General features: G+C 42.4%; 1 protein-coding gene across 1 annotated transcript; it reads left to right on the top strand.

Moving 5' to 3' along the window:
* Positions 1-10,605: 10,605 nt before the first annotated feature.
* LOC128596899 (nicotinamide/nicotinic acid mononucleotide adenylyltransferase 1-like) lies at positions 10,606-12,000 on the top strand. The gene has a single exon (XM_053606735.1). The coding sequence runs from the start codon at positions 10,824-10,826 to the stop codon at positions 11,664-11,666; it is 843 nt and encodes a 280-aa protein (XP_053462710.1). The 5' UTR covers positions 10,606-10,823; the 3' UTR covers positions 11,667-12,000.
* Positions 12,001-12,933: the final 933 nt, after the last annotated feature.

The raw sequence follows: 12,933 nt of genomic DNA, 5'->3' as shown, positions 1-12,933 counted from the left end.
TGAGTGCCAAGTCCAAAAGCACTGAAACAGTTCACAGGTAAGGCCTTTCCAGTTTGCAGTCTCACTGCTGCTTGTACTTACAGCTGCCAGTGGGATTAAGTCGATTGAACACACGCAACCACTTGCCAGTTTTCCACTGTTTTTGTCCTCCTCTTGGGGTCCAGAAGTCCCTTGCTGACTCCCTGTATCCTCAAAGGGATGATTATAGGCAGATCCCACCAGCTAGAGGTAACTGAAGTCTTATCTCCCCAGACTCACCGTGCCCTGTTGTAGGGAAGCTGTTACTTGGCCGCCATCTTGCTCCACCTCTGCCTAAAACTCATTTTCTGAGAACTACTATGGAATCCTCACTGGATGTGGTCTTTAACATTCATTTTCTCATTTAATTTCTTTCAGTAATCTTACACACAAGGAAAGTGAAGCTCAGAGAGGTCAAGAAACTTCCCCAAAATCACACAGTAGGAAAGTAGCAGGTTGGATAAGTCTGTGCAACTCCAAACCCCTTCCTTTATCACTGTGCCATGGAGCATCTGTACCAGAGCAGTATGGCAGGTGGCAGATTCAGATTCTGACCGACAAGACTTTATTTTTATTTTCACTGGGTTTTTTTGTTATCTCAGGATGTTAAAAGATTTAGACTTTCTTATCTCAGAGTTAAGTACACACTGCCAACCTGACCTTTCAATCTGGGCTGTTCTCTGCTTCCTCCAGGTTGCCAACCAGCCCAGACAAAGGGAGAGAAATGAGCTATCATTCTTTCTGGGAGTCAAATTGTTGCTTCCCTATAAATACCTAAAACAAACAAACAAAAAAATCAATTTTCTGTAAATTAAACCTTTCATCAGTTCTTAGCTGGATTCTAAATCATTGATAAGAAGGAGAACTCTCCAGTGCATTGATCAGCATTTTAAGAGTTTATCCCCTCAAATAAAATAAAAATGGTAACAATTGAGACAATACTCAGCAGCTGTCGCCCTGAGAAAGAGCCATTCTTGATTTCAACTTGGAAAATGCCTGATAATCTCATGACGAAGATAACTGATATTTCTTCTGTTAATAACTATACTTGTCATCAAAAAAAATCAATGCAGTGCGGTTTCTTGTATGTAAAGCACACTGTGTTCAAGTGCTAGAGATCTGACAAAGGAGGTGGTTAAGCCCCAGATTTCTCAGGATTATCCACATTTAAAATGTTCACTAATGGCCCAACATGGTAACTCTTCCCTGTAACCCAGCACTCTAAGAGGCTGAGGCAGGTGGATTGCTTGAGTTTGGGAGTTCAAGACCAGCTTGAGGAAGAGCAAGACCCTGTCTCTAGTAAAAGGAGAAAACCTAGCCAGGCATTGTGGTGGATACCTGTAGTCCCAGCTACTTGGGAGGCTGAGGCAAGAGGATTGGTCAAGCCCAGGGGTTTGAGGTTGCTATGAACTATGACACCAGGACACTTTAGCCTGGGACAACAGAGTGAGACTCTGTCTCAAAAAAATCAATGAATCAATAAAATGTTCACTTATATGATGCTCATTGACTCACTAGAATTTGTTGGAAATTTTATCCTGACTTTTGTTTGGAGACTCTAGTTATTACAGACTTTTCCCTCACAGGTGTCCTTAAGACCTTCGTAAATATCTTAGGGTGACTGCACATGTATAATACACACTGGGCAGTTCTATTCAGGTCAACAGGCATGCAGGGAATGGGGGTTAGCTGTGTGTGTCTGAGGCGCTGAAGTCAGAGAGGAAAACCCATGTTGCTGCTTAGTTTGCAGGGCTGTCAACAAAGGAATTAGCTGGAAATATAAGTGGAACAGTCAACTTTTCCCTTGCTCCCCAGGACTAAACACTGGCATTGAGGAAGGCATTTCCTCTCTCAACACAGGGAAATGAACAGTTAGTGGAAACTCAGGATTATCTTGAAGGTAATTAAATGGACTACGTGGAAGATCAATATAGGAAGTTGGACGTCTGACTAAGAGGTATCCTCTAAGAGTAATACAGATAAAAAATTGAGGAGAGAAAATTGTCAAAGAAATAATAGAAGCAAATTCTTTGAGCCAAAGAGTGAAGTTTCCATGTTGAAAGATCCCACGTTCTTCCCAGTACAATAAGCGCATAATGACTCAGACCTTGAGAGATTCTTGTGGAACTCAAAGCTCAAGGATGAAACTCCTCAGCACTGTCAAAGAGAAAACAAAACAAACAAACAAAAAACCCAGCCTGTCCACAAGGAAACAAGAAACAGTGGCCTTAAATATTGGTAATCCATGCAGATATGTCTTTGAAATTCTGAGGGAAAAAGAATTTTAAACTAAAGTTCTACAGGTTAAAATAGACATAGACAAACGAACAGTCGAGTGTGCGGGTAGAATTATTTTTGGGTATGTAAGGACTAGAAAATTTTCTCTCTCATTTTATCTGTTTTCCTTTTTCTCAGGAAGTTGCTTGAGAATCTACCACAGCTATGTGAAAGGCTAAGAAAGAGAAATAGATGGGGTCCCAGAGATGGTGGATGCTGCCCAGGAGAGCAGCCATGTCTGCTCAGCAGCGTGGGAGTCTAGCTCAGGAGGTTGGAGCAGCACAGGCCTGTTGAGGAGAAAAGTTGCAGTTGTACACAATATGACTGACAATATATTGATCATTAGCTTCATTTCTAATAGCTTAATGGTTTAGCTGAATCCCAGAAGTTCGTTTTGATATGTAGCATTTCTTTTCTAATGAAACTATATTCTAATTTACATAGTGATTTCTTCACTAGATATTTAAATGGAGTATTTCTTAATTTCTAAACATGGGGATTCTAATAATCTTTTTGTTATTGCTTTCTGGCTTAATTGCATTACGGATAAGGATACTCAGTTTGATTTCTATTCTTTGAAATTTGTTCAGATTTGCTTTACAGGGAAGTATCTGGTTAATTTTTTTTTTAAAACAGTGTTCTGAGTGTGCTTGAAAAGAATGTGCAATTTACAGTTGCTGGGTACGGTGTTCTAAATATGTCAATTAGGAGCCGTTTGTTTTTATACATGTTATTTGAATTTTCTATATCCTGACTTGATTTTTGCCTGCTTGTTTTATCAATTTCTGAGAAAGGTATATTTAAATCTCCCACTGTCTTTATAGATTTGTTTATTCTCTTAGTAGTTCAGTCAGATTTTGCTTCGTTTATCTTGAGACTAAATTATTAAGTACATAAAAATTTTAAAGTGTTATGTCTTTCTGGTAAATTAAGCCTTTTATCGTAATGAAGTATACTCTTAATCTCTAGTAATGTTTTTTGCCTTCAGCTCACAAGATTTTTTTCCCAGGTGGCTTTTGTATGCCATATTTTTTTCTGTTATTTTACCATCAACTTCTCCGCTTCCTTGTTGTACACGTATCTCCTATAAAGAGCATGTGGTTGTGTTTTGTTTTTACATCCAAGTGGATGATCTTTTCTTTTAATTGAGGCATTGAGTCAACTTAGATTTAATATAATCATTGATTCACTTGGTTTACATTTCTCATCCTACTCTGTACCTTTTCCCCTTCTCTTCTTTTAGATTGACCTTTGAAATTCATTTCTCTCCTCTAAGGCTTTGAAGTTACACATTTGTATCATTCTTTTGTTGATTACCTGAGAGATGACAACTTTGACTCATCACGATTCACCATTAATTGGTATTTTCACTGTCTCTCCAGAAAATGCAACCATCTCAGGTACTTAAACTGTATTTATCCTTTTCTGATTATGTGCCATTGTTTCGTCATTTCAGTTTATGTGCATTTTAAATGCCATAAGACCTACTCGTCATTGGTTCACATAGCCAATATTACACGCATATTTCCCCTTTTCATTCTTCTTCATTTCTTGTACATCTTTGTCATTTCATCTGCAGTAATTTTTCTTCTACTTCGAACACTGACTTTAAGGTTTTCTTTAACATGGTTCGCTTGTGACAAACTCTCTCGGTTTTGATGGTCTGAAAATGCCTTTATTCAGACTTTATTCTTGTTTTTGGCCTCCTGGGAGAATATTTGTTTGCTTCTTGGAGGCCCCTGGGGTCCAGAGCAGTCAGGAGAAGAGTGGAAGTTAAGCTGGTCACTGTGAGGGCTGGTACACCCCTGGCTCATTCTCACAGCACTTTGGGGTTCCACACAAAACACAAGGAGTTTGTTAGGCTCTCCCCATCAAATATTGTCTCCCTAGAGGCTTTCAAAAACTCAGAAATTAGCAAATATCCCCCAAGGGAAAGATGTTTGTCTTACTTCTCTGTAGTTCCAACCTTTTCCTAGATATCAGCTTGGTGATTCTTCCCTATCCTTTTAGCTCTTCAATATTTTCAGATGACTTTTGCTCTCCGTTTCCAGATGACTTTTTCTTTCCTTTGCTGCTCATCTCTCTCCCTCCCTCCCTGCCCCCTTCCCCTCTGTCTTTCCTTCCTTCGTCTCTGCCCTTACATGCTCTGTGCCAGGCCACAGTTTGAAGAAGTTAGATACAAAGATACAAGGGCTCACAGTTTAGGGGGACAGACATTTAATAGTCATGTATGTCGTCATAGAAGTTAAATCTGTTGGGATATCTCCAGTGTACACCAGTCATTGTAATCCAGTGTTGTAATAGGGTAAAAATAAAATGAGTAGGGGCAGAGAGGAAGGGATGGCCTTCCATCTAAGAACCTGAGGGTAAGTTTGGTGTGAAAAGTCTTAATGCATAACAGAGAATTTCTAAGTTATCTGGAAAAATTTCTCACATGTAGAAAATCTGATTTCTCAAGAGTGTTCTATAATTGAAACATACCTAAAACACACAAACGTTTTGGTAGCGATCATTTCCCAGTTTAATGAACATTGATTGAATTCCAAATTTCTGTCAGGAACTGTGCTAGACTCAATTGCTGCCCTGAGGAACCTGTGGTCTTGTGAGACAAAACTATAAAAATAGCTCTTGCTCTCTCTAATTATTGACAAGGCATAGATTTTGTTATATGGAATTATTCTTCATAGAGAAAGTTTGGTCCCTGGAACAAAGATGTCCAGGCACTAAAAACCATTTACAGCGGAAAGCAGATAGTTTTACAATGGTTATTCAGAAAAACAGCCAAGTCCTACAGCTCACATGATGGGACTTGTTTCCTTTTCTTTCAGAGCAGTCTTGTGCATCTGTCCATCCTTCTTATGACCAACAGGAAGGAAAAAGATTAAATCTTTTATTTTAAAACTGATTTCATTTAGATGATTTGATGAGGGATCTTTCGAAATATAGAATCTGAGTCATAGGCTGACAAATATATACTTAGCTGTGGACAAACACATGGTGTCTTTCCCCTAGGCTGAGGGACTGATTCTGTTGGCCAGACTTCAAGGTCACCGTCAGACCTAGATCAAGAGGTGGAAGAACCAGTTTCCAATTTCAGCCCTGACATTTACCGGCTCTATGACGTTTCAACACACCTGCATGACACCTTAGTCCCCCACCTGACACATCGGCTAACAGGTAGTAGATGTTTGATAAATGTTGAATTGATATTCAACATCTCATTCAACTAATGTTGAACATCTCATTTCTACACCTGAAAAATGTGGATAAGTCTTGCTGTGAGGATAAATTAAGTGAGGTAATGCTGGTAACAGGCTTTGTAAATGGTAGGGCAATACAGAGTGGACAGGATTGACTTATGACTTGAATCCGTATCCTGTTATGTTAACTCTAAGATGATTTCCTTACCCCTAAATTGGGTATGAGATTCATGGTTAAACTGAAGCTGTTTTTTTTTTTTTTTTTTTTTTTTTTAATTTGTTTTTGTTTTTCTTTTTAGAGGTTTCATCTTGATGAGGTTCATGGTATTTTTTGATGACAGGATATTGACGGAAATAGGCTACTCTTTAGAATCAGATGAGAGGAATGGAAAACAAATCATCTTCACCAGCCATGTTAGTGAGGACTAATGAAAAACAACGGCTGCCTTTTATTCAATGATCATATTTTCTCCCTGAACCTCACCTAATTGTATTATTGAATGTTCTGGAGCCCTCCTCACTTATTTAACTATTATGGTCCTTTACTTATGGACTCTGAGATATCATTATGGTCTCCTCCCCCTAATGAAATGAGAGGCTTTAACTGAGTTAGCCCATCAACAGTCCCTGATGAAGCCTGACAGATCTCTTTGTGAACCACAGAGACCTGATAACAGCAAGGCCATGGCCACTTTCTTTCTCCACACTCACTTTCCTGAGCTGCATGAGTGATAAGAAACCACGATATCCTAAGAATCAGAATGAAGTTAGTGCCACCCATGGGTCTGCCTCCTAGAGTCCCATGAAAGATTTAACACTCTTGGAAAATTCTTGTGTGGACTAAAGCACAAGGATCAGTCTTCTGAGTGGATGGGTAGGGGGTATAGAGGGTCTGATCTGGAAGTAGGCAGGGGAGAGGAGTTCCTCTGGGAGGTGCATGCAGGTGGCTGCTATATTGTGCAGTTGGTGAGGATGAAAGCCCCCTTTCTGAAAGGAAGTTCCTGGTTTTGGTCACTTACTGGAGTCCCTGGCTGACGTGGCCCCAATCAGAGTTAGATTCCTAATCTGGCTGCTAAAGCTGATAGATTTCTCAGTCTATGTGGAGAAGGCAAAGTGAGTGGTTGGCACTTAAGAGCACTGTGTGATGGGGGTCACAGATGGATTTTAGGGGCAGAAATAGCAAAACTGGGGTAGCTGGTGTGCCCTGGCGGGGAGGTGCTGTCAAGGTGCCGGAGAGGCAAGAGGGGTTGTTGAGCCTGGCATCTGGCTTTCTTCTAAAATTCACTCCTTTTCCACAGATACCAATGCTTTGCAAGGGTTCATAGAAACCAAAAGAACCTACACTCCAATTGTTGATGATCCTGGTAAAGTGTCCTTCACCTCTGTTGAATCAATATGGTCATTCTTCTTTAACAGAATCATGACTTATTTTTACTGAGCATGTTCTATATTCCAGATATTTTGCTAAAGATTTTATATGCATGATTGTAGTGTTTGTTTTGAAACAGGGTGTTGCTCTGTTGCCCAGGCTAGAGTGCAGTGGTGTCATCATAGCTCACTGCAACCTCAAACTGCTAGGCTCAGGGGATCTTCCTGCCACAGCCTCCAGAGTAGTTGGGACTTTAGGTGTGTGCCACCATACCCAGCTCAAGCTGGTCACAAACTCCTGGGGTCAAGCGACCTTCTTGCCTCAGTCTCCTAAAGTGCTAGGATTACAGACATGAGCCATCATGCCTGGCCTGTGTTTTATATTTATTACAATCCTTTTGAGTTAATTACTACTTACAGATAAGGAAACTGAGGCTCAGAATGGTCGAGTAACTTGCCCACTGTCACATGTCTCATTTCCACTTGATACAAGGAAGAAGGGCCGTTATTCATTTACTCCTCTATGAATTTTCCTGTGTGCAAGATAGAAATTGCTAGCAGCTCACTACCCCGTTTCTTTCAGACTTAGCTTCATTTCTTTCTAATTTGTTCAGCTAGCCTAAAAGCTCCATGACGTATAGTTAGTAATATTGTTTTGGAAGCCTTCAGAGGAACTTAAGTCTGCCAGAAGTCTCAGAAGGTTCCTAAGGCTAACCTAAGACCCTCTTGCTATAATGGAAGCCAAGGCCTCATGACAGGTGAAGAACAGACAAAGCCAGAGGGCAATCACTGAGAACAGCTCATCCCAGAAGGCAGGCAGGTGGTAGGTGGTGGTGAGATGGAGTTACAGGGTCAGAGAATATTGGAGCTAACTGGAAGCATTAAGACCAAAGACTCTAACTCCCTCACTTTTAGGACAGAAAATGAGGAATGAGAATGAACCCTTTCTACAAATCACTGAACTGTTTTCTGAAAGAGGTACAACCAGAGTTGTGGGCTACTTCTTTCCAGGGAGACAGAGTGCTGTGGTAGAAACAGCTGGAGTTCTGAGGGGAGGCAGGCCAGGATTCACACTCTGGTTTTGCACTTCTTCACTGTGGGACTAGGCAGGCTTTACAATCTTACATACAGGAGGCCTTGGTTTTCTCATCTGTAAAATGGGCCTGATGAATGAGTCCCTGGGGCTTAGTAGGAACTCAGTTAATATTATTTCCTTCCCTCCCCAAGACCCAGTCTTTTTATTGATTGTATCAGTCAATGTAACAAATCACACCATACTACAGTGCCTTGACGCAACAATAATAATTTGTTATCTCAGGAATTTGGGGTGGCTCAGTTGGGTGGTTCTGGCTTGGAAGTCTCTAGTGAGGTTGTAGTCTAATGTCAGCTGTGGCTCCACTGAGGCTGGAATGTTTAACTTTAAGTCTCACTCGAGTGACTGGCAAATTGGTGCTGGCTGTTGGCTGATGGGGCACCTCAATTCCTGGCCACAGGGGCCTCTCCACAGGGCTGCTTGAGTGACCTTATAACATGGCATCTGCATTCCCCTAGAGAAAGTGACCTGAGAGACCAAGGTGGAATCTTCACTGCCACTTGTGATCTATCCTTGAAATTCACACGCTTGTGCCATATTCTATTGGCCATACAGAGCCAGCCCTGATTAACAGGAAGCGGGGAACACACAGGCACAAATACCAGGGATGAGGATCACGGAGGGGTGACTGACACACTTTGCCAGGAATGAGGGTCTACCTCAGGTGTCACAGCTGTGCCAGAGTGTCACGTCCTCTCTTAACTTCCTGTGTCTTGACTATTGTGTTGGTATTTTGATGGAAGACAGGGGCTGTACCCCTCCTGTGTCTTCTGGATTCTGAGAACACTGTTTATAATTAGCCAAGCAATAATTCCCACTGCTGAGCTAACTCTAAGGCTCATCTGCTTGCTTCTCTGGAGGTTTTTAAATAGACAGAGATGTGTTAATGACACAGTACATTATCTGTCTGTTACCATTTTGGCAGGCGATGCAGAAAACAGGACTTTTTAAAGGAGGATTTAATCAGTGTTAAAGCAGCTCTCGTGGCACAGGCAGGTAATGGGTGCCAAAGACTGCCCTGGAAGATGGGTGTTGAGGAACACCTGGGGCCTGACATCACACCCTTTGCATGACGATGGGGCATGATCTGGCGGCAGAGATGGGTGGGACTGATCTGGGACGCTGCTGGAGCTCTCAGTGCCCTGGCCCAGCTGGGCTCATTACTACTGACATCTTCCCACTTCCTCTTCACTTGGAAAGTATTGAGTCTGTTCCCAAACTCAGCATCTTTCCTAAAGAGGAAGCCTGTGAAGTGTGATCCTTGCTTATTTGCTGATGACTTTCAAATCTGTATGTCTCCCCACCACATCTATTTCCTGAGCTCCAGACTGCTCACTGCTCATTTTCATTTGGATGTCCCACAAGCGTGTTGAAAACTGAACTCACAATTTTCTTTTTATCCAAGTCCCTGAATTCTCCTGTGTTTTCTACTTCAGTAAATGGCACCGCCATTCTCTCCATTGCCCAAGACAGAAACCTAAATGGTGTGACATAGTGATTCAGAAGGAAGGATACGAGGACGAGAGCTTGAGTGCCTGGCCAGAATCTCAGCTCTGCTGTTTATGAGTTGTGGTTGGGGGATTTGCTCTGCTTTCTATCTCAGTTTCTTCTTTTGTTAAAATGGAGATAATAATAGAAATGATCTTTGAAGAGGACTGGGAGAATTAAATAAGAAAGTCCATACCTGGCACATAACAAGAGCTCAGTAAATGTTCTAAGCACTATCAAGTTCTTTGGATTTTATCCCCTAAATATTTCCTGAATTCATCCACTCCTTACATTTGCCACCCCAGCCGGGGTCACCATCATCACTGAGCTGCACGTGCACTACCTGATGGGGATCTCTGCAGCCAGAGGGATATTCAAGAGACAAACATGTGTGACATCACACCTTTGCTGCGTCGCCTCATCTCCCTGTTCTCAGAATTGGAAACAAATTCCTTCCATGACCAGAGAGCTCTGCAGGCTTTCACCTGGCCTCCCTCCAGCCTCCCCACACACCCTCTCCTCTCACTGAGCTGTTTTGGGTTCCTCTGAATCACTGCCTCTTACCTTCAGGCCTCTTCAAAGCAAAAGTCCAGTCAAGCCCCTTCGACCTTATTTTTGAGAAAGAAAAAGGCAGACCCAGGTGAAATCAGATAAAGATGGTTCATTCTTCCTTTCAAACTACTCCTGGGCCTTCAGTGGACCAAGGATGAGAATTGAGACTTGGCTCTGAACAGCTGTGGATGGAGGATTCCTCAGATCTCATTTTAGGTTTTCTGGGATGCATCTTGTGACATCTCCAGCCCTGCACCTTGACCTGCTCTCAGTCCTTCTCAGACTTTAATCTCGGTTAAACATCAGCCCTTTGGGAAATAGGTTGAGACTGCTGGACTTGGTCAGGCTCCCCTCACCTCTTTCCTCAGTCCATAACGCTTTGTTAAGATGACTCTTCAGCCCACAGATCAGGCTCAGCTCTGCATCCTTGGTGTCTGTGTTGAATTAATATATGAATGAGTTGCTACAACTTTTCAATTCTATGTGCTATGAATATCGAAGGCTGCCTCTTGCTAATATTTCACTTTTACTTCAGTAGTTGGTATATAAATCAAATTCCTAGCTTGCATATATTTGACATTTCCTTGAAAAAAACAAAAAGCCCTCTTCTCCGGGAAGGACTGGACGGGTCAACCTGAGGGCGTGAGTTTCAATTTGGATAAGAAACCACTTGTTTAGGCCATGTAGAAGACTGTTGGCATGCTAGTCGGAATGGCTCCAATAGTTGACCTTGCAAAACTCTTTCAGATTCAGAGAATTTCCTTTGTAAAAACATCAAGGGAGGTGTCACAGTTTTCCATTTAGATCAACAGCTTCAAATTCTTACCATGGAGAATTCAGAGAAGACAGAAGTGGTTCTCCTTGCTTGTGGTTCCTTTAATCCTATCACCGACATGCACCTCAGGTTGTTTGAGCTGGCCAAGGACTACATGAATGGAACAGGAAAATATAGAGTGATCAAAGGCATAATTTCTCCTGTTGGTGATGCATATAATAAGAAAGAGCTCATCCCTGCTCATCACCGAGTTATCATGGCAGAACTTGCCACCAGGAATTCAAAGTGGCTGGAAGTTGATACGTGGGAAAGTCTTCAGAAGGAGTGGACAGAGACTGTTAAGGTGCTAAGACACCATCAAGAGAAACTGGAGGCCAGTAACTGTGACCACTCACAGAACTCACCTGTGCTAGAGAGGCCTGGACGGAAGAGGAAGTGGACTGAACCAAGACAAGATTCTAGCCAAAAGAAATCCTTAGATCCAAAACCAAAAGATGTGCCGAAGGTCAAGTTGCTGTGCAGGGCAGATTTACTGGAGTCCTTTGGTGTTCCCAATTTGTGGAAGAGTGAGGATATCACCCAAATCGTTGCAGACTGCGGACTCATATGCATTACTCGGGCTGGAAGTGACGCTCAGAAGTTCATCTATGAATTTGACGTGCTGTGGAAGCACAGGAGCAACATTCACCTGGTGAACGAGTGGATCACGAACGACATCTCATCCACGAAGATCCGGAGAGCCCTCAGGAGGGGCCGGAGCATCTGCTACTTGGTGCCAGAGCTTGTCCAAGAATACATTGAAAAGCATAATTTGTATAGCTCTGAGAGTGACGACAGGGACGTGGAGGTCATCCTAGCTCCTCTGCAGAGAAATACTGCAAAAGCCAAGGTGTAGAAGCTCTACAGTGGGTATTTTGGACTTCTCCTTTTTGGGGGATTTGAAACAATCTTGGTATTAGCTGTTGGGGAAAAGGACTGTGATCCTGTTTCATAAACTAAAGTTTAAAGTTTGGTAAAAATCAGCAATAAATTTAAATCAGGGTTTTTCTTTTCTTTTTTTCTTTTTTTTTTTTTTTGAGACAGAGTCTTACTATGTTGCCCTCTTGGTGTCACAGCTCACAGCAACCTCCAACTCTTGGGCTTAAGCGATTCTCTTGCCTTAGCCTCCCAAGTAGCTGGGACTATAGGCACCCACCACAATGCCCGGCTATTTTTCTGTTGCAGTTGTTTAGCTGCCCTGGGTCGAGTTCGAACCTGCCACCCTCAGTGTATGTGGCTGGCACTGTAACCACTGTGCTACGGGCACCGAGCCAAATCAGAGTATTTTTTATTTTCTTTTTATTGGAAGTTGCTAAGATGAATGTTTTCAGTATATGTTATTATTTTTTAAAAAAGATTGTTCGGATCTCTTTCTCTTTAAAAGAAGAAATTGGCAATACACTAAAACCAGAAGAATTTTCTTTCTTTTTTTTTTTTTTTGAGACAGAGTCTCACTTTATCGCCCTCTGTAGAGTGCTTGGTGTCACAGCTCACAGCAACCTCTAGCTCTTGGGCTTAGGTGATTCTCTTGCCTCAGCCTCCCAAGTAGCTGGGACTACAGGTACCCGCCACAACACCCAGCTATTTTTTTTGTTGCAGTTTGGCCGGGAGCTGGGTTCGAAACCCCCACCCTCGGTTTATGGGGCTGGCAGCCTACTCACTGAGCCATAGGCACCGCCCAAAAAAAGCAGAAGAATTTTCAATGAAACTAGCTGCAGCAACTTGGACTTCACCTTACAAAAGCAAACAATGTAACCTAATCCTAGGTACCCTAGGATTTTTTTTTTTTTTTTTTTTAATTTGAGACAGAGCCTCAAACTATCACCCTGGGTAGAGTGCTGTGTCATCACAGCTCACAGCAACCTCCAACTCCTGGGCTCAAGCGAGTCTCCTGCCTCTGTCTCCCAAGTAGCTGGGACTACAGGCACCTGCCACAATGCCTGGCTATTTTTTGGTTGCAGCCATCGTTGTTTGGCGGGCCCGGGCTGGATTCGAACCCACCAGCTCAGGTGTATGTACTGGCGCCTTAACCGCTTGAGCCACAGGCGCTGAGCTGGTACCCTCATATTAATCCAAAATTTAAAAAAAAAGAAACTAGCAATAAGTAAGAAAGTCATTGACCC

The sequence above is a fragment of the Nycticebus coucang genome, chromosome 10, assembly GCF_027406575.1.
Source record: "Nycticebus coucang isolate mNycCou1 chromosome 10, mNycCou1.pri, whole genome shotgun sequence".
Classification (NCBI taxonomy): Eukaryota; Metazoa; Chordata; class Mammalia; order Primates; family Lorisidae; genus Nycticebus; species Nycticebus coucang.
Note: the sequence above shows the minus strand (reverse complement) of the source record. Positions and strands in the feature narration are given on the sequence as shown.